The sequence below is a fragment of the Populus alba genome, chromosome 4 (genome assembly GCF_005239225.2).
Source record: "Populus alba chromosome 4, ASM523922v2, whole genome shotgun sequence".
Classification (NCBI taxonomy): domain Eukaryota; kingdom Viridiplantae; phylum Streptophyta; class Magnoliopsida; order Malpighiales; family Salicaceae; genus Populus; species Populus alba.
Window position 1 is genome coordinate 21,364,133 of NC_133287.1, and position 26,820 is coordinate 21,390,952.

A 26,820-nucleotide genomic window follows, 5' to 3' on the forward strand; every position below is an offset into this window, starting at 1 on the left:
ATAATAATAATAATAATATCAGCGCCAAACTAGATATTCGTTGATCACACTCATTATCTAGAGAGGAAGAGAACACCAAAAGAAATCAAATGACTTGGCAGAAAAACAGTTTGGACCACCGGATTCAACCGCACACACCATCTTTAGGTGATGGAGCGGTTGACGTGTTGAAACATCAACAACTTTTTTTAATTTTTTTTTATTTATCAAAATGTCACATTGCCCCTAGGTCCAAAAGACTATTATTTAAAAAACCATTCTGATTTGACGAATAAGCCCATGTAGGAAAGCTTTGAGAATTTTAATTTTAAGGGTAATTAAGTTATTATAGTGCTTAAAAAATGTAATATTAAAAAAGCTCTCAAACCACAGTTAAGTAATTTTTTTTTTCTTTTAAAGGCAATCAAGTAATTTTGCCATACAAAAATGTTGTGAAAAGACTAAAATACCCATAAAGAATTCTAAAACAAGAAATGTACCATGTGAAAAGAAAATTTTACCCTTGAATGTTTATTTTATGTTTTTTTTTACGTGCGTAAAAACATAAATTCATTATTTCAATCCACAATGAATCATGTATATTGCATGTATTTTTACATTAATGCTTAGTTTTCAAGAAGATAAAAATATAAATATAAGAGGTTGCTAGGAAGTATGCTGCCTTCCTGAACTTTTTAAATTCAAATATAATAAAATATCACTATTTAAAAGCTGAGAATTTTTCACAATTATAAAAAATAGCACTCAATAATTCAATTTATTTTTATTACATACCTACATATCGATCGTGCATCAAATCCTAACATCGCAAATATTCAATTCATGAATTTATAATGAAATATCTGTCGATTTTATTATTTTTTTAATAATAGAATACATAGGTAAAATACATAACTAACCCCAGATAAACCAATTAAAATCAACGCAAAGCAACGGATACATAATTGGAAAACATGTTTATTGATATCATATTTACAAGTAGAGTTCTTTAGAATTCCTATTCTACTAAAACAAATCCTATATTAATTAATTCTTCGTATCTAAACAAGATCACGAGACTGCCTAAGAATAAGAGATAAACTAAAATTTAAACATGTAACTATAATAATCATCCTAATTAGCAAGTACTCTCCTCAAGAAAACTGAGGAAGCATGCTACTCTCAATGCATGTATTTTGGGTATAAAGGATGATCATTTTACTCACAATTAAATTATAATCATAGTAAAGAGGGAGAATTGTCTTCTGACCTAACAAAGCATCAACTTACAGGAGAGGATTTTAAATTAACCTATTAAGTCTTAACCCCATAAGAAAGCCTGGATTTCTAAAGACAATTTCGCTCGCCTCCTCACAGCTCTTTGTACAGATTGGAATAGTAGCTCCATCTTCTTTCATGCACACAGCCATGCAAGTTTTGAATAATAATTCATCTAGCGCTTCGTTGGCTCCTACTTCATCAAAACCCATTTCTACCAGCAATGTGATTATTAAGAGCGAGGAAGTAACCTTCTTGGCGTCCATCGTCCCGCAGAGCTCAAGAAACAAAATGATTTATCCAGGTGAGACGCTTGAAGACTTGAGATGTTGTCATATATGTAAGCGAAATGATGAATAGCACGTCAACCCCGCATTTTTGTGGTTTAGAGCAAACCATGGAGAAACAAAATGAGAGCCCTAGATATAAATTTGTATAGAATAAGAATTAAATTAATCAATTACTAATTTTAAAATCAATATTATTTTTAGTTTATTTCAAGTCTATTGGCTTATAAAAAAAAAAGTAACGCCAAGTTTAGCACTGAAGCCATCAATGTTTAAAAATAGAATAAAAGCTTGGAACAAAGTTATATATATTGTTCGATGGACAAAAAATTCGCCACTTTGTATTAGCGAAGAGCAACATAAATCTTCAAGACCATCCAGGTACCACTACCAAAATTAAAGAAAGCTGCCTCTTTAACTCCTCCCCATTTTCTTTCTACTTCCACTACTCAGAAGAATTTTTTTATCGACCCACAAAATCGTTGATTGTCTGACCTCCAAATTGCAGCCTCAGCTGATTCTCATGTTGCAATTGCTGGTGTTGTGCATTTTCAATACCATGCCTGAGACCCAGCGTATACGAAACCGTTCCAGGCCCCCATCTTCACTCCCATTTTTCTGATATGGCATAAAATTCATCAACGATCTGTTTGCACTTGTCGGAACCTTAAACTCCACTCTCCATCTCTTCTCTTGATTCTCCTCCGCTTCCAGTTGATCTCCACTGCCCCCTGAGGCTCCATTAGGAGAGCATTCCAATTGTTTACTAAACATGTACTTTGTATCAATCTTTTTGGGAGCTTGGCGACCACCATCTGGCTGCATGGAACCCTCAGCAGAACCCCCAACATTCTTCCCATAAACTTGATTGTTTTCCAACAAACCTTTGGTTTCAAGTCTGTATTTCTTCAACCATTGGTTCCCAGAGGCGCACCCGGGTATTTATGAACCAAGACACCTGAAACAATAAGTCGATTTTTTACACCCTAACAGAATAAATAAAGCATTCTAAGAGGTTTTTCTCTATCAAATTCTTGTCATTGGACTTTGTGGATCAAGCAGGAACGTGCACGCGCAAGTGACAATTTTTTATGCATGCGACTGATAATAGCAACATCAGGCTTAATTTTTTAACTTAGATGTCGATAAAATTCAAGAATTTACAAAGATTATTAGAATTTAAACGACATAGGAGTGTCTTCTAATAATTCTTTTGATCTTGGTTTACCTGAATGTACAGATCAAATCTTTAAAGCTGTCAACTACATCTTTGTTGGCCAACCCTGAGTTTGATTTGACAACCTTTTAATCCATGAAAAGTATGTGGATTTGAAGTCACGAATATCATCCATCCAATTTGTTCAACCATATTTGCATTGGAGTTGTGTTTATGATGGTTGTTTTAGCTTTAAGTGTGCTAAATTATCAATTTAAACTTTCTACATGGTTATTAGTTTTATAAAGGAAAATGATTTATTTTTAATTGTTTGAATAAACTAAAGAAAATATTTAATTGTAAAATTATGCTTATTGTTGTTGTAGTAGTGATAATGGAAGGTTGTTTAAGTATATAATTAACTTTCAATAATGAATTAAGGGTTTTTTTTTTCTGAATTTGAATTCAAGTGCAGCTTATGTTCTTAGCTATTTAATAAGTTTCGGATTTCTTATGAGTGGCGCAATTTTATCGTTGTTATATATTTCTAAAGTGATGAATTCTTGCATCTATATCTTTGTGGTTTGGTGTCTTATGTAGGCAAAACAAAAGGATAATTATTATAAGCATGTCGTCTGACTAACTCGTATCACTGAATGAATGATTGATTGATCTCAATTATATTAAATGATAAGGGTTTAAGCTAAAATCTAGAGGTCATATGTTTCAAAATTTGATTTGAATTTTTGTGTTGTGCAAACTTAGCTGAGATTCCCGTTGCTGTTCTGCCAGAAGATTTTCATGCAGAGGCTAGGAACATCTCACTTCAATCATCCAAAGTGCCTTGGCACCTTGGAAAGAAAAGATTATAGAGATGAACAAGGAGCTAACTTACCTGGTGTCGAGAAAGACCTGTTTGAGTGGCTAGCAAGTGCTTATCTGTGTCTGAGGTTTATCTACATGGAGGAAAAATTTGATTTAGTAAATATTTCACACCAAACTACATACTACCGAATACAGAGAGAGGCTTACGGGTGAAGAAAACGCTCAAACAGCCAAGCTCGGAGAATCACTGGTGCGTGTTCTTGGGACACTTTGAAGCCTCCAAATGTGTTCTTGGGACTTCAGGTAACCCACATTCGCCCCGCCAGATTTGTTCTTTTGAAAGCTTTGATGCTTGTATCTTAAGCTCCCTGCAGTACTGCTAATTTCAAATGTGTTCGAGAACGGATTCTCTCCTACGACTCTTGTTGAATGCTTGAGCTGATCGGAGATGGCATGCTTTAGGAACCTAAAATTCCCTGAGACTTCCTTGAGGGCAAAGGAAATTCACGGGGTGGCAGCACTAAGACCAGAAACTGATTCAGAAAATGAAGCAACCATTTCCATCTGCTGATGATATTGCTTGTAACTCTTGCAAAACCTTTTAATAAACAGCGCAGCAGAGTCACAAAAAAGCTTTTTCAAAGTATAAATGGAAGCAGATGTTAGAAGTTAAGCCACCAACATTCTCGAAATTTACATGATCAACAAAGGCATTACATTCTCAAATATGTATAACTTACCAGTTTTAAGATAATCTCATTTCCCATAATGATAGAACATAAACAACTTGGTTGGAGTTTATTGGGGACCAAAGGCAAGTCCACTTCGCATTTTTTCGTCGTCAACCAAAGTTTAAGCAGAATGGCAACAATCAAAATTTGCATTTTTTTTATCAAGTTTAAGATGCTGCTGATCTGACCTCCTTTCTTTCACGTCAGTAATGGTGTCATAACAAGACAGCTTATTTGTCTTTGGACTTGCATGGTGACTTTGAAAGGATGTGCACTGTTAACTGAGTAATAATTACTGATCAAACAAGGAAGACTATCCTATCCATTTTTAAATGACCACACAGACAATCAAAATCCTCTGATAGCTCCATTAAAGAACCGTCTATGTTAAAATTCCTGCACTGGTTGCTAGTTACTTAAACCAATTTATTTCAGAAGATATGTTTCCTACTAGCTCCACAATCACCAAATTCTTCATTTGATCTGCGAAAGTTAAACAATGAGGCACCTAAATTGTTGTCACCATCAGCTTCATCCCCGGTATCAGATTCATTAACAGTATCACTCAAACGTGGAGGCCTAGCTCCTCCACCTAGCCTCTTGAGCAACTCACATGTTCTTATGAGTTTCAGACCTTTAAATTAACACCACAGAATTCCTCCAGTAGCTCTTGAGCTGGCTTTAAGAATCTAGAACTATTTAGAATAGTTGGATATCCAGTGAAAGGCCCAAGAAGACCAGTGTTTTGAACATTTGTAGCATTTCCTGGAAGTTATGTGATGGTTTTCCGCCACCTTTACTTAGAATTGATGGTATAGGCAATGGACACAGATAACTTTCCCTGGAAACTTTTGAATCATCATGAGGCTCTTTGGAAAAGCCACTCTTTGATTCCAAACACTCAGATTCATATGCTTCTGCAAAATTCGTATCGTTGAGTTTAGATGGCCGATTTGACGAAAGAAACAGAGATAAGCCCTGAGCATTAGCACCACTTGGAACAGTCCTCAGCTCTTGGGACCTCTTCCTTGTAATAAGAACCAGCTCACCACTCCCCTGATGGGAAGTTCACTTTCTTATCCAAGCATTGAAATACACCAGAGTAATAATCAACACTCAAATCATAACTTCGCTCTGAACCAAGCTTTGTCCAGTTGACACATTCCGGTGCATCACCATTATTGGCTATAGGTGAAGCGTTTAAGTTTGACAAAACTGTGTGAGAAGCATTGGTGAACAAAGAATCATCAGCTGCAATGGGGATATTCAGTTGTGCTGGACATAGTTCTTGTTCAACCATTGCATCCCTTTGAGCTGATAAAACATCAGAACTTGTTGCAAAAGTGAGCACTGTATAGGAAAGCAGAGAAAGGTCATAAAGCATATTTCCATTCCTAACATTTCGAACCTGGACAAAATCTGGGGTTAGCCCCGGAGCAACATCCAACTGATCCAAATCATTAGAGAAGTCCGTTGACTAGAACACTTAATTAGTAATCTCATTAGACAACTAAATTTCATGAAATTCCATCTACTTCCTGCAGTACAGCAACGTTAAACAATGTTATGGGCTTGATTTACTGATCTATTTGCCACCTTATTAGCAGATAAGATTACATTCTTCTAGAAAAAACACGGTACAAGAGAAACAGTGCTGACATTGATAATACACATAAAAAGGAAAAAGAAAGAGAAGACAACGATCAGTCAAAAAGACCACGTGAAGGTAGAAGAAAGGAAAAAAGAACAAATTAAAAACAACTGGAAGCAATCCACTGAAGCAGTTTCAGATTAGTACAAAAGTAGTTCAGTACTTTTAACTTTCCTCGTTGTTTTCTTCTTCTTCTTTTTATTCTTTTTCACATCCATATTGTTACAGTACAAGACTGTAGGGCTTACCTCATGTCGTCAGTATTTTACATAAAATAATATGGTAGATAAAATACAGACAAACAATGGAGGTGAAATCCTATTGAAGAAAGAAAAAGAAGCAAGTTGATATATATACTGGATCAAAAAGGCTTAAATAGTTAACAAACTAGAATGATTATTTTTAGATTGATTTAGTTTTCATAAAAAAAAAATAATAATAATTAAATTAGTTTTTTTAAAAAATTAAAATCAGTTCATATCAACCAGTTTTAGTTTGGTTCAGTTTTGGTTATTTTAAAACAAAAACTGATTTTTTCAGTTTGGCTCAGTTTTTTCAATTTGACTCTGTTTTTTTCTAGTTTGGCTAAGTTTTTTTTCAAGTTTGGCTCGTTTTTTCTAGTTTGGCTCGTTTTTTTTTTTAGTATTTTTTGTTTGAGTTCGATTCAGTTTGGTTTTTTTATTTCAGGTTTATAAAATCAAAATCAAACCGAACCGGTTAATTTTTTAAAAATTCTAATTAGTTTTTTTTATAGTTATTAATAAATTTTTTTAGTTTTTTAATTTAATCAATTTTTTTTTTTCTAACCCGCAAACCACGCATAGATATATCTTTTAAAAAAACTTTGATAAAAAAGTTAAAGCCGTACGTAGACAAAAAATCCATGATTATTGTTAAAAGTAAGCCATGATCAGGATGACAGGACGTTTCATTTCCCAGTGAGATTCCGGTGAAGGTTCTTTTTGGTTGGAGTAGAAACGCAACAAGCTGGAGTACAATAATGCGAGTTTTTTATTTTTCAAATTATCACAGTACCCAACTTTATTAGAGAAAATACCAGGGTGTCATCCATACAGTGCGTCGGGTTGTAATTTATAATTGTATTTTAATTTAATTGTTGATATTTTATAAAATATAAATTTGTTTTTATTCAAATGGGTTAAATAAATCGGATTGGGCTAAAAAAATTTTAGATATTACAAATATTAATGGGTTAGGTATATTAATTCTCTTATACTTAGACAATCCTAGAAAAAAAAATTCATGTATTGAAACTATTGGAATTAAATAAGATCTTTAAAATGCATATATTAGAAACAACATAAAAACTTACAATTTTCACATAAAAACAGAACAACAAAAGTTATAGTCAAACATTTTATCAAACAATTAAGTTGCAATATGATACAAAAATAGATTAGCAAGAATAGACTATAAAATACTTTGGGTGTGTGATTTGACTAAAAAATTAAAAGTTCAATCTGGAACTTGAAATTTTTATTTGTTTTCTCATGATTTCTTTGTTATCAAATAAAAAATATTGGTATTGTAAAATACATTGTGACTTTATTAAATTAAACTATAATTTATATGAAAGTGAGGAATAGAAAAAAAGGAAATAGATTAAGAAATGAGTAATGAGTATGAGTGTCAAGTGTGAAGGCAAGAGAAGAAAAAAAATTGAGAGAAGGAAAATGTTATTTATACCAAGGACTTAGGTTATTTATACTGGGTTATATAGGTTGGATTGGGTTGAATGGATTTTAAAAATTGCTCTTCAAGATTTCTTAAATTTTAACAAAAAAATCTAAATAAAAAAAGTTTTGCAATTTCAAATATGTGATCATGGTGGTGAATTTGATAACACCATTTTTTAAGAATTCTACGCTAAAGATGATTCTGCAAATGAGTTTTCAACTCCAAGAACTCCATAAAAAAATAGGATAATTGAGAGGAAAATTTAAGAAATAGGAAGAACTATGTTTAATGAGTATAGTTTATCTCGATATTTTTGAATAGAAGCCATGTAATGTTTCAAACCGAGTTTATATTAGATCTTATGCAAAACATTAATTTCAAATTGAGTTATATTTAAATGTTGCATTACTTAGTTATATGTGTTGTTGATAACAAAATTATCTTCATTTGATAGTGTGTGAAAACACTTTTATGATTGATATTAGTGAACTTGATGACATTGATGTTAAACATTTCAGTACATTACTAAAACCTCCTTATATTGGGTGTTGAAGATTAGGTCATGAAATATAGAGTGATTTCTAAAATTTCTAAGAAAAATTTAGTGAGAGGTCTACCTAACATCAAATATAAAAAAGAAAAGTTCATACGAGCTAAGAATATCATATCAATATAACGAGCTCTCTAATTGCATCACCTAAACCTATTAAAAGAAACTAAAACTGCTCAGTGAATTCCTGTAGATTGTGTCTAAAATCACTGTGCATTCCTGTGCTATTTTTACTGTGGATTCACAGCATTTATGAGAAAGAGTTTTATTCACACTATGGATTCCTATGCTATTTTTACTGTGGATTCAAAGTATTTACCGGGGAGAGTTTTATTCATTCTCGCGATAAGTTCTGGCCTTTTTAATTTTGTTAGTTTTGGTGGCTACATGGCAAGCTCCTTGCCATATTTCTTCCTGTCTTTTTTTTACAGTTTACAGCTTTCCCATTTCTTTCTTTTTGCACCAGAGAATGCCTTAGAGATTAGAAATATACATTTTATAGTATACAGCATTTCTGTCTTCTTTTTTTTTTTTTTTCCTTTTAGGCTGTTTATTTTTTTTTTTCTTTTCTTCTTTTTTTTTAAGCTGTTTCTTTTCTTTGCTTTTGATAAATTTTTTTTTGTTAATGTTAATTTTTTTTTATTTAGTTATCAAATTTTCATGATATAGGTTTTGGGTTTAATGCGTTAATCCAGATTTTTTATCTGGTTTTTATTTTTTAATTAATTTTTTCGAGTGCATTCCACAGTAAAACACTTAACTGTCTTTTTTTTTTTGCTTTGTTTTTTTAAGTTGTTTTTTTTTTCTTTCTTCTTTCTTTTTCTTTCTTTTCTTTTTTCTATGTTTTTTTAAGATGTTTTGTTTTCTTTGTTTTTTATAATGAATATTTTTTTGTTTTATTTTTTTGATAATGTTAAATTTTTTTTCTATTTAGTTATCAAACTTTCATTACATAGGTTCCGGGTTTAACGCGTTAACCCAGATTTTTTTCTGGTTTTTCTTTTTAATTAATTTTTTTGTTTAATTTAGTTTGTTAATGTTAATTTTTTTCTATTAAGTTATTAAACTTTCATGATATGGATTCCAGGTTTGACTGGTTAACCCAGCTAATTCTGGGTTAACCTGTAAAAATTTTTTTCCTCTTCAGTTATTAAACTTTCATGACACGAATCCCAGATTTGACGGGTCAACTAAATTTAAAGGGTTAACCCAGTTAATTTAGATTTTTTTTTCTTTTTTTCTTCATTAGTTTTTTTCTTCATGTAAGCTTTTCTTTCTTTGTTTTTTTTTAATTAATATTTTTTTTTGTTTAGTGTTTTTGTTTTTGTTTTTTTTGCTTTTTGCTTTTTTTTTTTCCTTTTTAATTATTTTTTTAAAATTTAGTTTGTTAATATTAAGTTTTTTTCTATTTAGTTATCAAACTTTCATAACACGAATCCTAGGTTTGACGGATTAACCTGGTTTGACGGGTTAACCTAGTTAATTTAGTTTTTTTTTCTTCATTAGTTTTTTTCTTCCTATAATTTTTTTTCCTTTTCTTTTTTTCTTTTTAATTAATCTTTTTTTTTGTTCATTTTAGTTTATTAATGTTAATTTTTTTCTATTTATTTATCACATTCTTATGACACGAATCTTAGGTATGACAGGTTAACCTGATTTGGTGGGCTGACCCAATTGATTCATATATATATATTTTTTCTTTATTGGTTTTTTCTTTCAATTTCATCTTTAAATATTGTAATTAACTATAACTAAAAGACATCAATCTTTTTTCTTTCAATTTTATGACACGAATCCCAGGTTTGACGGGTTAAACCAGTTAATTAAGATTTTTTTTTCTTAAGTAGTTTTTTTCTTTCAATTTCATCTTTTAATATCGATTTGATTAAGAATTAAACTTTATTTTTTTTTTTACTGGTCATTAAATTATTGTGATCTCATGAGGGATTTTACTGTACCTCTCCTTGCAAAGCACTATTCATCGGAATAATACTTTGCTTTATTGTTTGTTTTTTTCAATTAATCTTTTTTTTTTAATTTCATTCTGTAATATTAAATTTTTTTCCTTTTTAATTATCACTTTTTTATAACAAAACCTTACAACCAGACTCATATCAAAGGCTTCGGGTTTGATGTTACAACCAAACTTACTTAAACTTAGGTCATGCAAGTTTATTATTATTATTAATATTATAAATATAACTTTTGGATCAGAAGTAACAGAAAGACTCAATGCTTTTAGATATAATTTTATAGAAAAACATAATACTCTTAAATTTTAATTTTTTTTAATATTTTTTATATAAAAAATTAACCCGCAGCATAGCGCGGGCCACGTTTCTAGTTTGGTCTAATAAGGGTAACTAGTTTCAATAGTAAGAATTATATATTCATAATTATTGTAGATTATGTTAGTGTATACTTCTCACAAGAGTAAGGCTCTTCAAACCTTTTTAAATTCTTACAAATAGAATCTAAATAAATAAAAAAAAAAGCTTTTGTAATTTCAAATATTATGAGTGACCGTGACAATGGATTTCATAGCATTATTTTTGAAAAATTCTACACTAAATATGGTTTTACAAAAGTTTTTTTTTTTTTTTTTTGCTTTACATGTTTTTTTTCTTCTTTTTTTTTCCAGAATTGTCTTCTTCTTCTTCTTTTTTTTTAAAAAAAAATTTTCCCACATTGTTTTTTCGTTTCCCCCCCTTCTTTTTGGTTTTGCATGTTTTTTTTTATCCTTTTTTTCCCAAGATTGTCTTCTTCTTCTTTTTTCTTCTTTTTTATTTTTGTGTTTTTTTTTAAATAATCTTTATCGATTGTTTTTTAATATTAAACTGATTGAGGATTTAGTTCTGTAGTTTTTTTTAAAAAAAAATATTATGGATTGCTATAATGTTTCCCTAAATGATTTTTTTTTCTTATGGATTTTCTTTTTTTTTTTTCAAAATGATCTTTGTCAATTTTATTTTTTTAATATTGAGCTAATTGATAATTTTGTTTCGTAGTTTTTTTTAAAAAAAAAAACATTGTAGATTGCTACAGTATTTTCCCACATGTTTTTTTTTTTCAAAATTATCTTTGTCAATTTTTTTTTAATATTGAGCTAGTTTGAGAATTTACCTTTAACTTTCCCCACATGTTTTTTTTTTTTTCATATGGTTTTTGCTTCTTTTTTTTTTTTTTCAAAATTGTCTTCTTTTTTTTTATTTTTTTTAGATTTTTTTTGTTAATTTTATATTTTTTAATATTAAGCTGATTGAAAATTTAGCATCGTAGTTTTTTCTCTTTAAAACACTATGGATTGCTATAGTGTTTCCCCACATGATTTGTTTTTATGATTTTTTTTTGTTTTTTTCCAGAATTGTATTTGTTGATTTTTATTTTTTTTTCATATTGAACTAGTTGAGAATTTAGCTTCGTATTTGTTTATTTAAAACATTATGGATTGCTACAGTGTTTCCCCACATTATTTTTTTAATGATTTTTTTTTAAAATTATCTTTATCGATTTTATTTTTTTAATATTAAATTCGTTGAAAATTTAACTTTATAGTTTTTTCTTTAAAAACATTGTGTATTGTAACAATTTTTCTCCATATGAACTTTTTTATAACTTTTCTACAAACTTTTTAAAAACACACGAGCATACAACATGCTCGCAGCATCACACGTGCATAACATCTAGTTTAAAATTAGAAGCACTATCATAATCTAATTTTTTACTTTTATTTTATTGAAAAAACAAAAATATATGAAATAAAAAAAAAATAAGAAATAAATTGAAATTTGAGTTAAGACAACATAAATTAGAATTTTAAGGACTTAATTGAACTTGAAATGAAATTAGAGATTTAATTAAAGAAATATCAAGGTTTGAGGCTAATTCGGGTTAAAATTACAAGAAATTAAAGTTCAAGGATCATTTTGTAAATGGCACTAAAATACAGGGCTCTAAGTACAATTTACCAAGGGCCTTGATTACAAACGTTCAGAACTTCAGTGACCAGATCTTAAAAAGCCACTGCAGAGTAGAAAACGGCACCGTGTCATAAGACTATTTATCGCCTTCTACCTCATCCCAAGGACCGGTTTTGCAGGGAATGTATAGCCCATTATCCTCGACGACGCCCTCTCCAGAGACCACGATATCATGGCCAACAGTGCTGACTCTTCTCAAAGACAGGAGTGAACGCCCCCCATTATGTTGAGGCTCGAACGCACGAACAGAGGTCATTCTCTGGCTTTATAAAAGCCAGAGAAGGCCACAAACAGGAAAGTGGGGATGAATTAAAAAAAGAGGAGCAGGAGAGAACAAAGGAACGAACAAAAACGAACGTGGAAAGAACTGGAAGGAGAACTAGAGGAAAACGAAAGGCACAGGACAGAGTAAACAGTGAGGAGCACGATCAGAGAAAACCGAGAGAGAGAAAAGGAGACGGAGAGAGAAAACCAAGAATATATATCACATAAGCAGGGAGGAATGAAACAGAGGTGGAGAGGAAGTTTTGGCCAGCCACTACACCTTCATCATCGTCTTCTTCCAAACCAAAGCCAGGTCGCCACCAGCGTCTTCATCTTCGGTCTTCAAGCTACAAGTTAGTAGCATTCTTCTTCCCTCATTTTTAAATTACACTGGCACTGTTGCCAGCATGAGTGAGTAATTCACGTATGCTATGCAACAGTGCCTGGGCTGGCTGGGTATTGCCCACCTCATACTGGCTGAGCTGGATTCAATTTAAAAAAAATATATATATGTTTAAAATTAAATTTATTTGTTTATTTATTGATATTAAAATTAAAAATAAAAATATTGATTTAAATTTTTTTATTTTTTATAGTTACATAATATTTATCAACGTTAGAGTTGCAAGTATTCATAATTAAATATTCATTAATACCAGAATCAGGAATATTATATACAACAGTTCAAACACCCTTCAATTGCTAACTCTTAGCAATATTTATTTTATAACTATGTAATATTTTATCATTATTAAAGTTAAAAGTATATGTAGTTGAATATTCACTAGTGTTATAGTCAAGAATATTACAAACAAACTACTATAGCATAAATTTCTAGTAATTTAAAACAAAATTAATAATGGAGCCTAATCACATATTGAAAATTTAAAAAGTAATAATAATTTTTTATATATATAATCAATCTTGTATTATATATTTGTTATTGATATGATATGATTTCTAATAATTATAATATTAAATTACGGCACTTAAATAAAATTATTTATCATTAAAGAACGATGTCAAAAATATATTTTTTAATGAATTTTAAAACCATAGGTTTGACAAGCGGAGAACTGAAACATTAAAAACTTCCACAATAGTAACATGTGATGCAAGGCAACGTAAGAGGACAAGACATTTATTGTACACGAAAGAAAGTAGGAGCTAGATATTACTTTTCATATTCACCTCACCTGCCGCTGTAGTCACTTCGTATCTGATTTCTTGCTTTGCCCCCAACTGTTCATGTCGACCGCCATATCTTTTGCTTTTCAGGTGTCACACTCACTGGTTTTTGCTACAAAAAAACGAAGGCTGTCCCTGTGCATGGTTCTTGCTTTCATGACTTCACGTCACTATTCACATCGTTCTCTCTTCTCTCATGGGTAAAGGAGGGCGGAGACAATTATACTTCCACAGTGTACCTCCTCACAACAATTTATTAATTATTTTGTTGATTGGAAAGCTCGAGTTGACACTTCTGTGCAGTTTTTGTAATAGTATATGCATTAAAAATATTTTAATTTTACTTCTTGAAAATTTGCCAGAGATTGGCATTCGGTCCATAATAGTTACAAATTGAGTTGAGGCCTAAATAACAACCCCAAAACAACTTGGCGGACATGGCCGTCTGCTTGGCCGAGGGCTATTATCGGACAGCAAACCCTCGCCGTGCGTTCTTCCTCTTCCTTTTGCTGGCTCGTCACTAACCTTTCCACAATTTCAATGCACGTAGCCCCCTGACACTACCCCAAATATAGAGTTTTGGGAGACAATATAATATGTTTTTCTAGTGGTGATTGGCTGTTCTCAAGTCTCTCATACTATTTGCTTTCTGTAACACATTAGACACAGCCAAGTGCTAGCTTTGACCGTGGTAGGGAACTTCTGGGTTGGCATAATTGTAAGTTTCACAAGGTGTTAAACAAAATGATCATAAAACATTTGCCAACAAGCATCAGCAAAGATTTATATTCAATTTAAAGCCTGAGAAGGTCCAAGTATATACCCCAATAAATTTTCCTTGGTCATTTGAGATATATGGTGGCAAAAAGAGTCATTCTTCTGTGGCCTTATTATTCACTTTCAACTTCCATTTGAAGATGAAATGGATATATAGACAGACACATCAACCCACAAAATCATGAATCATCTGACCTCCGTATGGCTGCTTAAAATGACCCTTGTGTTGTTGCAATTGTATTTGATGCTGTGCACTTTCAATACCTTGCCTAAGACCCAAAGTAAGTGAAACAGCACCGAGTCCACCATTATCAGCCCCACTTCTCTGAGAAGGCAGAAAATTCATCGGTGATCCATCCATGGTGGTAGGGACCTGAAATTCTACTCTTGACCTCTTCTCTCTATTGAATTCTTCTGCATCCAGTTGTTCACCACAGCCTCCAGAGGAACCAATGCCATAGCATTCCATTTGTTTATCTAGCACAGAATTTGTACCAAACTTGTTTGAGCCTTCCTCGTCATTTGACTGGCTATTACCCTCTGCAGAATTTCCATCGTTCTTCCCAGCTTTTTCTGCCAGACCTTTGGCTTCAAGCATATGTATTTCCTCAACCATAGGTTTCCACAAGCGCACCCGGGCATTGATGAACCAGTTTGACACCTGCACTAATCTTTCAACTTAATTATCAAACATGATAATTGCATCTACATCTAGTGGAGTAAAGTAGTATCTAGAAGCCAATGTAGTCAACAGATTTCTAAACCAAACAAGATCACACGAATATTTTATCTTTCTTATGAAATGCTGCCAAACTGCTGTAGTTAAAACATATTTTATTTTAATTTAGTGTCATTCAACTTCAAGGGCTCTAAAAAAGAGCATTATGGTGCCGAAATACCAAGAAAGCAAACGAGGAACAGTAATCTTACCCAATTCATACGCTAACAAATCCAATCAAATCAATGTATATATCGGTCCTAATTAATCCCATCGCCCAAATTGAATCGAGACCCTTGGAAATAAATGATTAAACAGATAAACAAGAAGCTGACTTACCTGGTTTCGAGATAGACCCGTCTGAGTGGCTAGCATGTGCTTATCAGCGTCTGTGGGGTACCTACGAGGAGAAAAGTCTATTCAATAAAATATTCGAACCAAATTGCAGATTTGAACGGTGGTGGGAAACTCACGGGTGAAGAAAATGCTCAAACAGCCAAGCTCTAAGAACTGCTACTGAACGTTCTGGTAGGCCTCTTTGGGGCCTCCAAATGTGTTGTTGGGGTTCATGGTACCCTACATTAACCCCACCAGATTTGTTCGTTTGAATGCTTTGATCCATGTATATTAACCTTGATGCACTTGTATCAACTTTACTACCCACTGCAACTGTATTCCTGGAGAAAAGATCATCTCCTACGGCTTTTGTCACCTGTTTGAGCTGGTCCACGATGGCATGTTTCAGACACCTGAAATTCCCGGAGACTGTTTTGAGAGCCAAGGTAACGTACGGGGTTGCAGCGCTAAGTCCAGCCACTGATTCAAAAGAAGAAGCTACCATTTGCATCTGTTGATGGTATTGCTTGTACCTTCTGCCAACCTTTTGGTAACACATGCAGTGCAGTACAGTCAGCAAGCATGCTCGTTTTAAGTGATGATACAGGAAAATTAATGTGTTAATATCTCAAAAGATAGATAAAGATTACAGGCATGCAGATTCTAAGAATATCCGGTCGTGGCAATATTAGAGAAGTAATGAATGGATTGGGGGGGTGTGGGCAAAGTTAGACAAGATTGGAATGGGCATAGGAACATGTATTGATGTATAATGATGGGGGCATAAACAACTTTCTATGGTTGTCAATAGGAGAAACAGCAATTCCGCTGTGCCTTTTTCTTGGCGCACCAGACCTTGGGAAAATCAACAGTAAAAACTACGCATGTTGAGATGCTGCTGATCACACTTTAGTTTTCACTATATAGTTAGGGCTGATTTTTTTGCAACATAAAAAACCGATGCTCACTATCTATAACTCGACATTATAGAAAAAAATTGAATAAAATAATAATTGTCAATTCCCAAAAGTCAAAATATAGATAAAATCTAAGAAAAAAAATCAATGAAAAAAAATCTTAAAAAAACAAAATAGCAGCAAAACAAGTGCAGTTGTCAAAACCGGCGAGTAGAATCATGCAAAACATGAAAAAAAAATGAAGTTTAATTTTTAAAAAATTGGATTTTAAAGGAAAAATTCAAAAAGAATAAAAAAACAACCTTAAAAAAACATGGATCACCCGGACAAACCTCTCACCTAAATCATTAGGTATGAGTAGCCTAATTGAAAAGAAAATTGAAGAAGATAACAAAGTTTATTTTTCAAAACAAAAAACTTTGGAGGATGTAATCCAGAAAAAAAACATCAACCCATGTTAACTTTTCAAAATCATGAACCTAGCTAATGACTAAAATGAAAGCATTGTATCCTGAAAACCACTATTTTAAAACATGGCTTAAGCTAACAAGTTGGCCCATAACCCAGGTGACCGTGGCTTAGACCAATCCGAGTTACAAAACAAATTGACCAAGTCAAGTTACAAAAGAAATCAGGGGGAAATTGTTCTAGTGTAATGTGGTCAAAAACCTAGATTGATCAATATTTCAATTAACCCGGGGCAAATCTAGTCAAAACAGGGATTAAAACTCATTGACTATTCTCCTTTTTTTTTCAAAACAGTATCATTTTGACTTTTTAAAAAACAAAATCATTTGGTTGACTTGAGTTAATCCGAGTCAACCCCCTCGACCCGTGACCCGATAGTTGTCCCGGATTGACTCCCGAATAGGGCCTAAAAACAAGAGCAAAAATCAAGGAAATCAAATCTCAATAAATCAAAGGTTGGATGATGAAATAAAAAAAAATCAAGATTATAGATCTAAAGATGAAATTGAAAACAAAATAAAAATTAAGAAAAGAGCTAAGAATCAAAATTAGAAATTAAAACATTAAGAGTCAAACCTTAAATATCATCAAATATCGAATTGAAGAGCAAAAATGAAAAGAAAAATCCAATTCACAAATAAATCCAAAACTAAAATGAAAAGCACAAAAATAAAGATCAAATATGAAAACATTAAAAATAAGATCATGAATCGAATGATGAAATTGAAAAGACATTAAAATTTGATAAAAAAAAGTCAAGATTTTGAAAATATCGTTAGAGCTCCACCATGCATTGAGCGGCAACATGCACCAAACCACCATTAAGGGAGCAGCGAGACACATCCCACACACTCGCAGCATTTCCTTTTTTCATTTAATTTATGCAAATACCAAATTGCCCCTAATCCCACAAAACATTAACAAGAAATAATAATAATAAAAAGATCAAAAACCCCCTCATTCATAGCTTTAAATTATTCGACTCTAAGAGCACTTCATTAACTACATTGTGCCAAGAAAAAGTTAAAACCAAAAACGTCATTGCCCTAATTGTTAAAGAAATTCAACTTTTAAAGGTATTTTAGATATTACATTGTGCAAATTAAAGATTTAAAAGACTCCTTTACTACCCCCGCCCCCCAAATTCAATCTTGTAATAGCAAATGTGTCCCATGAAAAATATGAAAGTATGCTACAAGACTTAAATTGTTCAGGGTATTTTAGATATTACATTGTGCAAATTAAAGATTTAAAAGACTCCTTTACTACCCCCGCCCCCCAAATTCAATCTTGTAATAGCAAATGTGTCCCGTGAAAAATATGAAAGTATGCTATAAGACTTAAATTGTTCAGGGCAATATGATAATTTTACTGAAGAAATCCACGAGGGTATGCACAATGATAATGTCAATAATTTTGACATAACAACTTGTTGGGTTTTGGACTTGTGAACAGTTACTTTGAAAGTTAAGTGCACTAATTCCATTATGGGATTGACATGATGTTTGGACAAGGTTGGCCATCAAGGTCCCACCACTAATTCCATTTAGTATCTAATTTCAAAGTAATCCATCAATGGTCACTAGTTTATATAACCAATCCATATCAGCTGATTACAAACCACAAAACCTTTCCTGGCCTCAGAATATTTGTAATGCAGCCTTGAACAGAACAAGTAGAAGGTGCAGCCAGTCAAGATGTGCCCTCGTACCGTCCATGAATAGCATCTAAATTACTAATCAGCATGCAACTACAAGTTAGGACGATTATAAGTTGCGTTCTACCTACCAGTGGAACATAATTTCTTCATTACACTGTATATAACATCAAGATATTTGAAAAAAAGTGGCAATAATGTATGCCAGCAAAGGGTAACAGACACTGAATGCGATGCGTTTGGTATTTGTATGCAAGCTTGCTTGAGAGATGATTGAAGCAGCTAGTATCATGCAACTGATTTTATCATGGTGAAATCAACACTATAATTTTGAAGTACATGTAGGCAGCAAAATTGCGAGGCTTGACATATTTGAAAACTCATTTTGGTATTGAAACCCCATGAAATCACTAAATGCCCATGTAAATAGTCCTAAAATCCTACAATATGGTAAAAAAAAAAAAAAGTCCTATGCAGCTTCAGAACTGACTGGGAACAAGGCGAAGAAAGGAAAATATTCCATACCAATTTGAAGTGGACAAAACAATAATGTCTTTTTCAAGCTTCCAAAAATAAAAATAAATAAAAGCACTCTATTTAGTCCCATATAAGTATCATCTTGTCATTAAAAGTCCAGCAAATTCAAGTTCTCTCGATTGATTCTGAAGCAATGAAGAAGGGGAAAGTGCTCAAACTCAACAAGATAGTTTCCTACATGACAATTGCTCTTCAAGACAATTACAAAACCTAATTTGATCTTCCTAGTTTTCTTTCCTGATGCGGTATACATATCATGCATGGAAAAGAAAACATGAGGAAAGTATTCGAGCCCAAAGGAAACCTATATTTGGATGAGATATCCTTATTCACAGACTCTGGTCTGCCAGGACCACTATACATAGCATCAGAGTTTTTTAAGCACATAAATAGCATCTATAAATAGCCTTTTTTTTTCCTTGTTCAAGTCTCAAGTTGCCACTTTGTGGCGTTTTGACCAAAAACTCACTTTAATGGAGTCGTCCTCCACCATATCCCTTGCCATCTAAGCACAGTCCAAGATCTACTATGGAAGCTGCATGTCTGACAGCTGACTTCCTTTTCAGTCATCGATATTTTTCCAAATGATTGAGTCATGTTGCCTCAATAATCAAGCAATCATTTTAATAAATAGCACGAGAGCCTGGGTGCCAGAAGTATGAGCTCAATTCTAATTCCTAAGCTCATCTCTTTCGGCACTTTGGATATGAAACCTGCTCTACATGTCTTGATAAAAGGTATTCAATAATCGTTACGCTAACCTTGAAAAAAACTCAAACCATAACTATTCCTAAGAGCAGTCAGAGAGTGAGCACACAATTCAAAGCAACAACAATTCTCACTCCTGTTATCTTAAGGCCAGCAGTGTTTATCTTCGTCCTTCAATTGTTAAGATTTTTTTTTTTCCTCTCCACAGAAGCATATGCTCGCCATACCATCTCATTTTGCTTACAGCATTTTTGCTCATGCCAGCTTTAAGATCCTCAAAGTTCGCTTAATGCATCATATTCATTTTAAAATTAAATGAATAAATAAATATGCAGCTTTCTTTTGCGTAATTAGTTAATATATCCGTTTTAATTCATAATTTCTTTGGGAATAAAAGTACATCTAAAAGTCTCGAAACTACTTAAGCTATGTTATAAACTAGCAGCCTAATCAGGTAAAGCACAAGTTTAAGTAGTTTTAAATTCCATGGAGATTCCACCATCATCAACTCTTCTCTCTCTCTCTCTCTCTCTCTCTCTCTCTCTCTCTCTCTTGACAAATGATGATGTTACCCCCAAAAAAAGTGGGGAAAAAAAACTGAGAGAGGTGAAGAGTAGACAAACCTCCTCTTCCAAGAATAGGAGCTTTGCCTTCATTTGTTGGTATTCTGGACCATAAGATCCACAAGAGCTGCCGCCGCCGCCTACACCAGCACTACCACTTCGCTTGTTCGAACTGTAAAATGTAGAGGATGAGATGCCTGAAATATCGTTGCCGTTAGTCCCTCCCTCTTCGTCAACAGTATTAACAGTGTCCGCCAAATCTGGAGCACTAACTTGATCTCCAGATATCCTCTCAAACATCTCAAATGTTCTCATGAGTTTTGGGCCTGTTATAATAGAGAATTCTTCCAGTAGCTCCTGAGCTGGCTTCAAGAATCCTGAACTCTTTAGAATAGTTGCATATCCAGTAAAAGGTCCGAGAGGACCAGTACTTCGAAAAGCATGTGTAGAAGTTCCCACGACGTCATGAAGTGATTTCCCACCACCTTTACTTATAATTGACGGTTTAGGCATAGCACAGAAGGAGCTTGACTTGGAAATTTTTGAATCTTGTTGAGATTCTTGAGAAACCCGAGCCACCTTCAACTGCAAATGTTCGGATGCACATCCCTCTCCAAAATGGGTAGCTTCAACTTTAGATGGTGGATTGATTGATGAAAGAGACAAAGATAAACCCTGAGTGTTAGCATCACTTCCAATAGTCCTCAACTCTTGGTCACTTGTCCTTGCAATAAGACCGAACTCACCACTCCAGTGATGGTAGTTTTCAAGTGGTCTGCTCATCCAAGTGCTGGTATTATTATCAATATGTAAAGCAGTTGACGCAGTTGCATATGATGAATGAACTATGCGTTCATTAATTCTAGGCCGAAAACAGCCAGAAGGAATAACATCAAGGAGTGTATTTTGGTAAGGTGGAAGAGAAGTAACTTGCATCTCCCTCGCCTCCCTCAGGCTATCATCGCTTAAAATTTCACCAGATGAATTCCTTAAAGTAAATGGAAGCTGAACATCTTGGTTCTCAAAGTAACTAGGCATCCAATATTGTCTGGATGTTGAAATGTTGCTTACTCTTGCATTATTTGACAAGACTTCACCAACAAACATAGGCTTCTGATTCCTTTCCCCACCTACTGAACCACCAGCATAATTCACCATCAAATCATAACTTTGCTGCGAGTCAAGGCTTCTCCAATTACCGCATTCTTGTGGGTCACAGGTAGTGGATTTAGGTGATGAAGCATTGAAGTTGGATAAAACTGGGTGAGACATGCTGGTGAATGAAGAATCCTCTGCAGGTATAGGCTCTAGCTCTTGATCAACAACTGCATCTTTAGAAGCTGATACAGCATGAGAACTTGTTGCAAAATTGAGCATTTCTGAGGAAAACATGGTAGAATCATAAAGTATATTGCCATTCCTAATATTTCGAACGTGAACAGGATCTGGGCTTAGCCCCGGACGGATAGAATAATGTTCCAAACAGTTAGGAAATTCATCTATATGCTGGACTGAGGATAAACTTTGTTGAACTCTCAACTTGTCTCTCCGGCTTTGCTGTGCTACATGTGAATCAGGACTTAAATTTCTTGTGTCCATCTAATGCTAGGATGCCACCCTCGGGTTTTGCTTACTTTGACCGGAACCTCTCTAGTAAGCTCAATACGCAACTTAAAGCCAAGCTTGCCACCTTGAACAAGACATTGAAAGTAAGAAACAGGTGAAAGAATCCATCGTTTCCAACATCCACCAAGCTTGGTCCTGTCACTCTACGAACTTAAAGTTCCTGCAATACCATCCTGTTACAGAGATTACATGGTATATTAATGCTCTAAATTTTACAGCCACGAGTGACATAAAATGTAACAGAATAAAAAATTAAAAAAGTGGCAGGATATGACGACACGAATCTAGAAGAACGAAAACATATTCATCAAGAAAGGAAAAAAGAAAAGCAATAACAGTAGAACAAACTGTAGGTTCGTCATCACTCAGATAGAGGTCTCTGCTCTCAAATCTGTACAAGACTTTTTCTACCATTTTCATCGTCATCATTATTTTATTTTCAACTTTTGTACTGTTACAGCCAAACTGTAAGGCTTTCTTTCCCCCCACCAAAGGAGCAGTGAGAAAATCTTGCAGAGTTAATACTCAACAACTCGAACCAACTCAATCTTGGACTAAATAAGAACCGTCTGTAACCTGCCACCCTTTTATATGCATGTCTATATACTGCAGTACAGGTATATCATAATTATACCTCACGTAAACCACTGTAACCCTAATTCAATAAAAAAACAGCATAAACCCTCGTGCATGTCAGCAGTCTAAAACAGCCAAGGAAAAAACAAGAATGAGAGACTGAGTAGGAAGAGATCCAATTGTTGAAGAACATGTATAATGAAAATCTCTTGTTTCACTTTGACCCCTGCAGCTTTAGTTGCTTCTTGATAACCCTCATAGGTTATGAAGAAGAAAACATATAGATATCAAACAGAGATTTCCAAATACATGAAAATGAAAGGGAAAAAAGGAGATGCGAGGGGAAAAAAGGAAGAAGATAAAGATAAATCTTTGAGCAAGATTTTGATGATCAAATTTCAAAGGAAAAACTCATAAGGAATACTCTAATCTTGTATAAAGAAAAATAGTAATTACCTTAAAAAAAACATGGAAACCAATCCATAAAAACACGAGAAGGGTACAATTTCCGGCGAGTTTCCGGTGAGGTTACTTGGTTGTGTTTTGGTGGGAGAAGAAAGCGTACACGAAGGAGGAGAAGGACAATAATTGCGAAGTTTTGGTATTTGCCGTTAGCCTTAACGCTTAACCCGCGCTTTAACTTTTTCAAGCGATGTTTTAACGTGGTTTTGACGTTAAATCGGACGGCAAAGAAAATGGCACGCTCGTGGATTGAATTCTTGTCTCCCCGATGGGTCCCTCGAGCGAATTTCACTCTTTAAGTCTTTTCCCTTTTGATGCATAGGGCCATATAAAAGGCAGGACGTTGTAGTTCTAGGAAACACCCCTAATTAATGATTTTAATGACTAAAATATCATGTCTTACTAATAAATAACTATTTACAGTACAATTATGAGAGATTAATAATAAAAAAAACTTCTTCTTAATGTTTAAAAAATTTAAACTTTATTATTTTAAGTAATAAATTAAACTCTTTGGACATTTTAATCTTGAAATGTCTTTCCTAAAACTTTTTTATGCGGCATTGTCATAGATGAGTTTAAGGTATCATGCATCAATGAGGCATGGAAAGCATTATTAAGGCTAAATCAATAAAAAAAAAAATCATTAAACTTTTATTGGAAAGGATTTAGTTTGTTTTTTTAATTTTAAAAATATTTTTTAAACATTTGAATCATTATCATTATTATAATTCTAAATAAACCCTTAAACTCTTAGAGAGAGCTAACCCTTGTTAAAGAACACTCAAGCAAAACACTCCCATATCAAATATTCAGATCATGTAAACAAACACAAGGAATTTAATCTAAATCATATCAAATATTCAGATCGACATGTAAACAAACTCAGGGAATTTAATCTAAATTTCAATTAGATTGAATCTTTATTAAAAAATCAAATATTTAAAAAATTATAAATTTAAATAAAACTAAATAAAATAAAAAGAGTTGTTACTGCCAATAATGTAGCACAACCACTACTAGAAATATTTTTTAAAAGAGGAGGCTTTTGCTGGAGAAAAAGATAGTGTTTTAAGTTGGAAGATAAATTCTATAAAAAAATATAAGAAGAATGTTCATTTCAATCAATTCCGTAAAAAAAGATGTATTTGATTGTATTAATTAAAAACTAAAATATTTCAATTTAAAGATAATATCAAAATACAGCGATTTATCTCAAAACACAATGCAAAAAAAATAAAAATAGTGGATTAAACATTATTTTTTTATATAGAAAATTATAGATTGGCCAGAGAATTTCTTTTTATTTTAGACTTTGATCATCTCTTGTTGAATAATTTAGTTTTAGAAGGATACAATTAAAAAAACAGTTTGAGAATAAAAAAAGAAGTTATTGCGATGTGTTTTAATAAATTCTATAATTACAGTGGTAATTTCGAATTGCTATTTTTTACGTCCCTGGTGCAATTTTTTCTTAATCCGAGTGACAATTATGTCGTGTCTTTACCAACATTAGATTTAAAGCATTTGTTTAAATGCATTTATTTCAAATACTATTAAATTTTAATTAATGACATATGAAACAAGTGACCTTAAATTCTATGTGAAGTTCTATCATAATTTCCTTAAAGATTTAAAAAATATGTTATAAAAGCAATTGCTTGAGAAGCCATTATAACATTACTTGCAATAAATTTTACTCTAAATGTCATTATAACTCCTACTAATATTTTATTTTGTAATAGCGAGGGCAAAAATTAACTTATTTTATTTGAAATTTATTTTCTAAAAATTATTAGTTCAAGTTTTATAGATCTTAGAATCATTAAAGATTTACATGGTTATTAACTTTAAATCTTGTGAGATTAATTAAGATATGTATAAAATAGCCCGAATATCTACAGTAATAAATAAAAAATTTCATTTTGTAACGATGAGATACTCCCAGGTTTCTATTATGAACTTTCATTTTTCAATTCAATGATTGTGCTTTTAGCCGGAACAAGTTAAATTATATTTATTTTTACAATGCTTGGATTATCATGGGCAAAAAATGATCACCGCAGTTGGTCGTTAGCAGTAAATATACTTAAGTAGGTTTGTAATATATATCAAAAGTACATATAATATAGAAATTAGATATACCAAAACTAAGATATTGTTTGGGAATGCAGTACTTTCTAAAAAATTAATTTTTTTTTTACTTAAAGTAATTTTTTTTTATGTTTTTAGATTTTTTTTATGTAATGGTGTTAAAAATAATTTTTTTTTTAAAAAAAAAACTTTATTAATTTCTATTATCAACTATGCAATTCATTTTGAAAAATGCTTTTACTTTTATTGTCATCAAACTTTTAATTTTTTTTAGATTCGTTCTTTAATTTCTTTTAGATTCATTCTTAAAAAGTACAATTTCAAACTTTTTTTATTAAAATAATTAAAAAGCCTAAAAGGGGGTGAACTAAGTCTTTATTTGGTTTGATGGCACTTCAAAAATCAATCTCTAGTTAAACCAAGATAGCTAATATTAGTCTCAATTTCATAGAAATAGAGATATCAAATTTTATAGTATTTTGGACAATCTTCTACACCACTATTTGAACCTTCATCAAATCATTCACTGCCACACATGATTTTTTTTCATAAATAAAACCAAATCAATCATATAATATTTTTTCAAGCTTAAGATTAAACTCATTTTTTTATGGGCTCATGATAAAACTTAATTCTCTTGTGGGTTTGGGATTAAACCTATCAAATAATTTTTTTACAGATTCGATATCAAAACCCAATCTTTTCATAGGCCTAAGATTAAGCCTAATCTTTTTATGGGTTAATAAACCAACAACTTAATCTTTTTTTAAGCTAAGATTAGAAAATCTATCATATAATCTTTTATAAGGGTCAAGATTAAAAACCTCTCTTTAGCTCACACCCACGAGATAAACCCAAAATATAGGTTTTGACAATAAAGACATTTTTGATTGATGAAATTTGACAATTAAAAGATTATGAATGAAATTCATTTTATGTTATCAAATTAAATTTTATAAAGACTTTATTATATAAAGATACAAGCTTGAGAATCTTCAAGTCAAGTTTGTATCTAAAAAATCCATATCTTCAATTTAATATAGAAAAATTCTAACAATAATAATAATTTGACACGCATTAAATGCAATAATACATTGTTATCATCAAAACAAATAATTAATTGGTGATTACATACTAACATTTTTTTGTTTAAATTTCTTTTAATCTGTATTACCTTGTATTTTTTTTTTTAGTTTAATAGATGTCTGAGGATGAATTAAGCTTCAATTTTACAAAATATGAATTTAGTTGGGGTAGAAAATTTAAATTAAAAGGACGAGAAATAAATTTGACCAAAAACAACAAAACATGCCCGATTTAAATTTTTTCTTGGAAATCTTTAGCTTGATCTCTGTAATTTTAGTTTGCCTATCTTCTCGTCCTTGTTGTTTTGTCAATTCATGTGTCAATGCTAAACTTCATTTTCTTCATGTTTTAGTTTTTTATTTTTGAGTGAGGAAAGAGAGAATCACGAGAAAATTTTGAGAAGAGGAAATGGTCGGATGACCACATTTTAACCACCACAAAAACTAATCTCTGAGCCAACGAGTTCATCTTTTCAAGAAAAGTTCGATGAAAGTGGTTTTTCACTATAATTATTTCATTATATTACATTATAAATTAATTTAAAATCCGATTACATGGTTAGTCTGTAACCAAAGGATAACCAAGTTGCTGTGTAACTTATCTATCTCTTTCAGAACGTAAAACATGGTATCAGAGCTTACAATGGCCTCCACCACATCTGCTTCTGTTACCTCACTTGTTCCAGCGTCTCCTATAGTCAACATATCT

The 26,820-nt window shown here is 32.3% G+C and overlaps 1 protein-coding gene and 2 pseudogenes across 1 annotated transcript; all 3 read right to left on the reverse strand.

Moving 5' to 3' along the window:
- Positions 1-1,850: 1,850 nt before the first annotated feature.
- Positions 1,851-4,292, reverse strand: LOC118038734 (BEL1-like homeodomain protein 8; annotated as a pseudogene).
- LOC140954230 (uncharacterized) lies at positions 4,270-12,391 on the reverse strand (annotated as a pseudogene).
- Positions 12,392-14,332: 1,941 nt separating this feature from the next.
- On the reverse strand, positions 14,333-23,107 carry LOC118038799 (uncharacterized). Its single transcript, XM_035045223.2, has 5 exons — positions 22,927-23,107; positions 20,329-22,067; positions 15,556-15,962; positions 15,422-15,482; positions 14,333-15,025 (listed from the first exon to the last, which is right to left on the reverse strand). The coding sequence occupies exons 2-5, from the start codon at positions 21,865-21,867 to the stop codon at positions 14,531-14,533; spliced, it is 2,502 nt and encodes an 833-aa protein (XP_034901114.1). The 5' UTR covers positions 21,868-22,067; positions 22,927-23,107; the 3' UTR covers positions 14,333-14,530.
- Positions 23,108-26,820: the final 3,713 nt, after the last annotated feature.

Coding starts and splice junctions, on each gene's coding strand:
- LOC118038799 (XM_035045223.2), bottom strand. CDS start 21,867: ATGGACACAAGAAATTTAAGTCCTGATTCACATGTAGCACAGCAAAGC. Junction 15,963..20,328: donor TCCTATTCTTGGAAGAGGAG/GTTTGTCTACTC, acceptor TGTTACCAAAAG/GTTGGCAGAAGGTACAAGCA. Junction 15,483..15,555: donor TTTGAGCATTTTCTTCACCC/GTGAGTTTCCCA, acceptor TTCTCCTCGTAG/GTACCCCACAGACGCTGATA.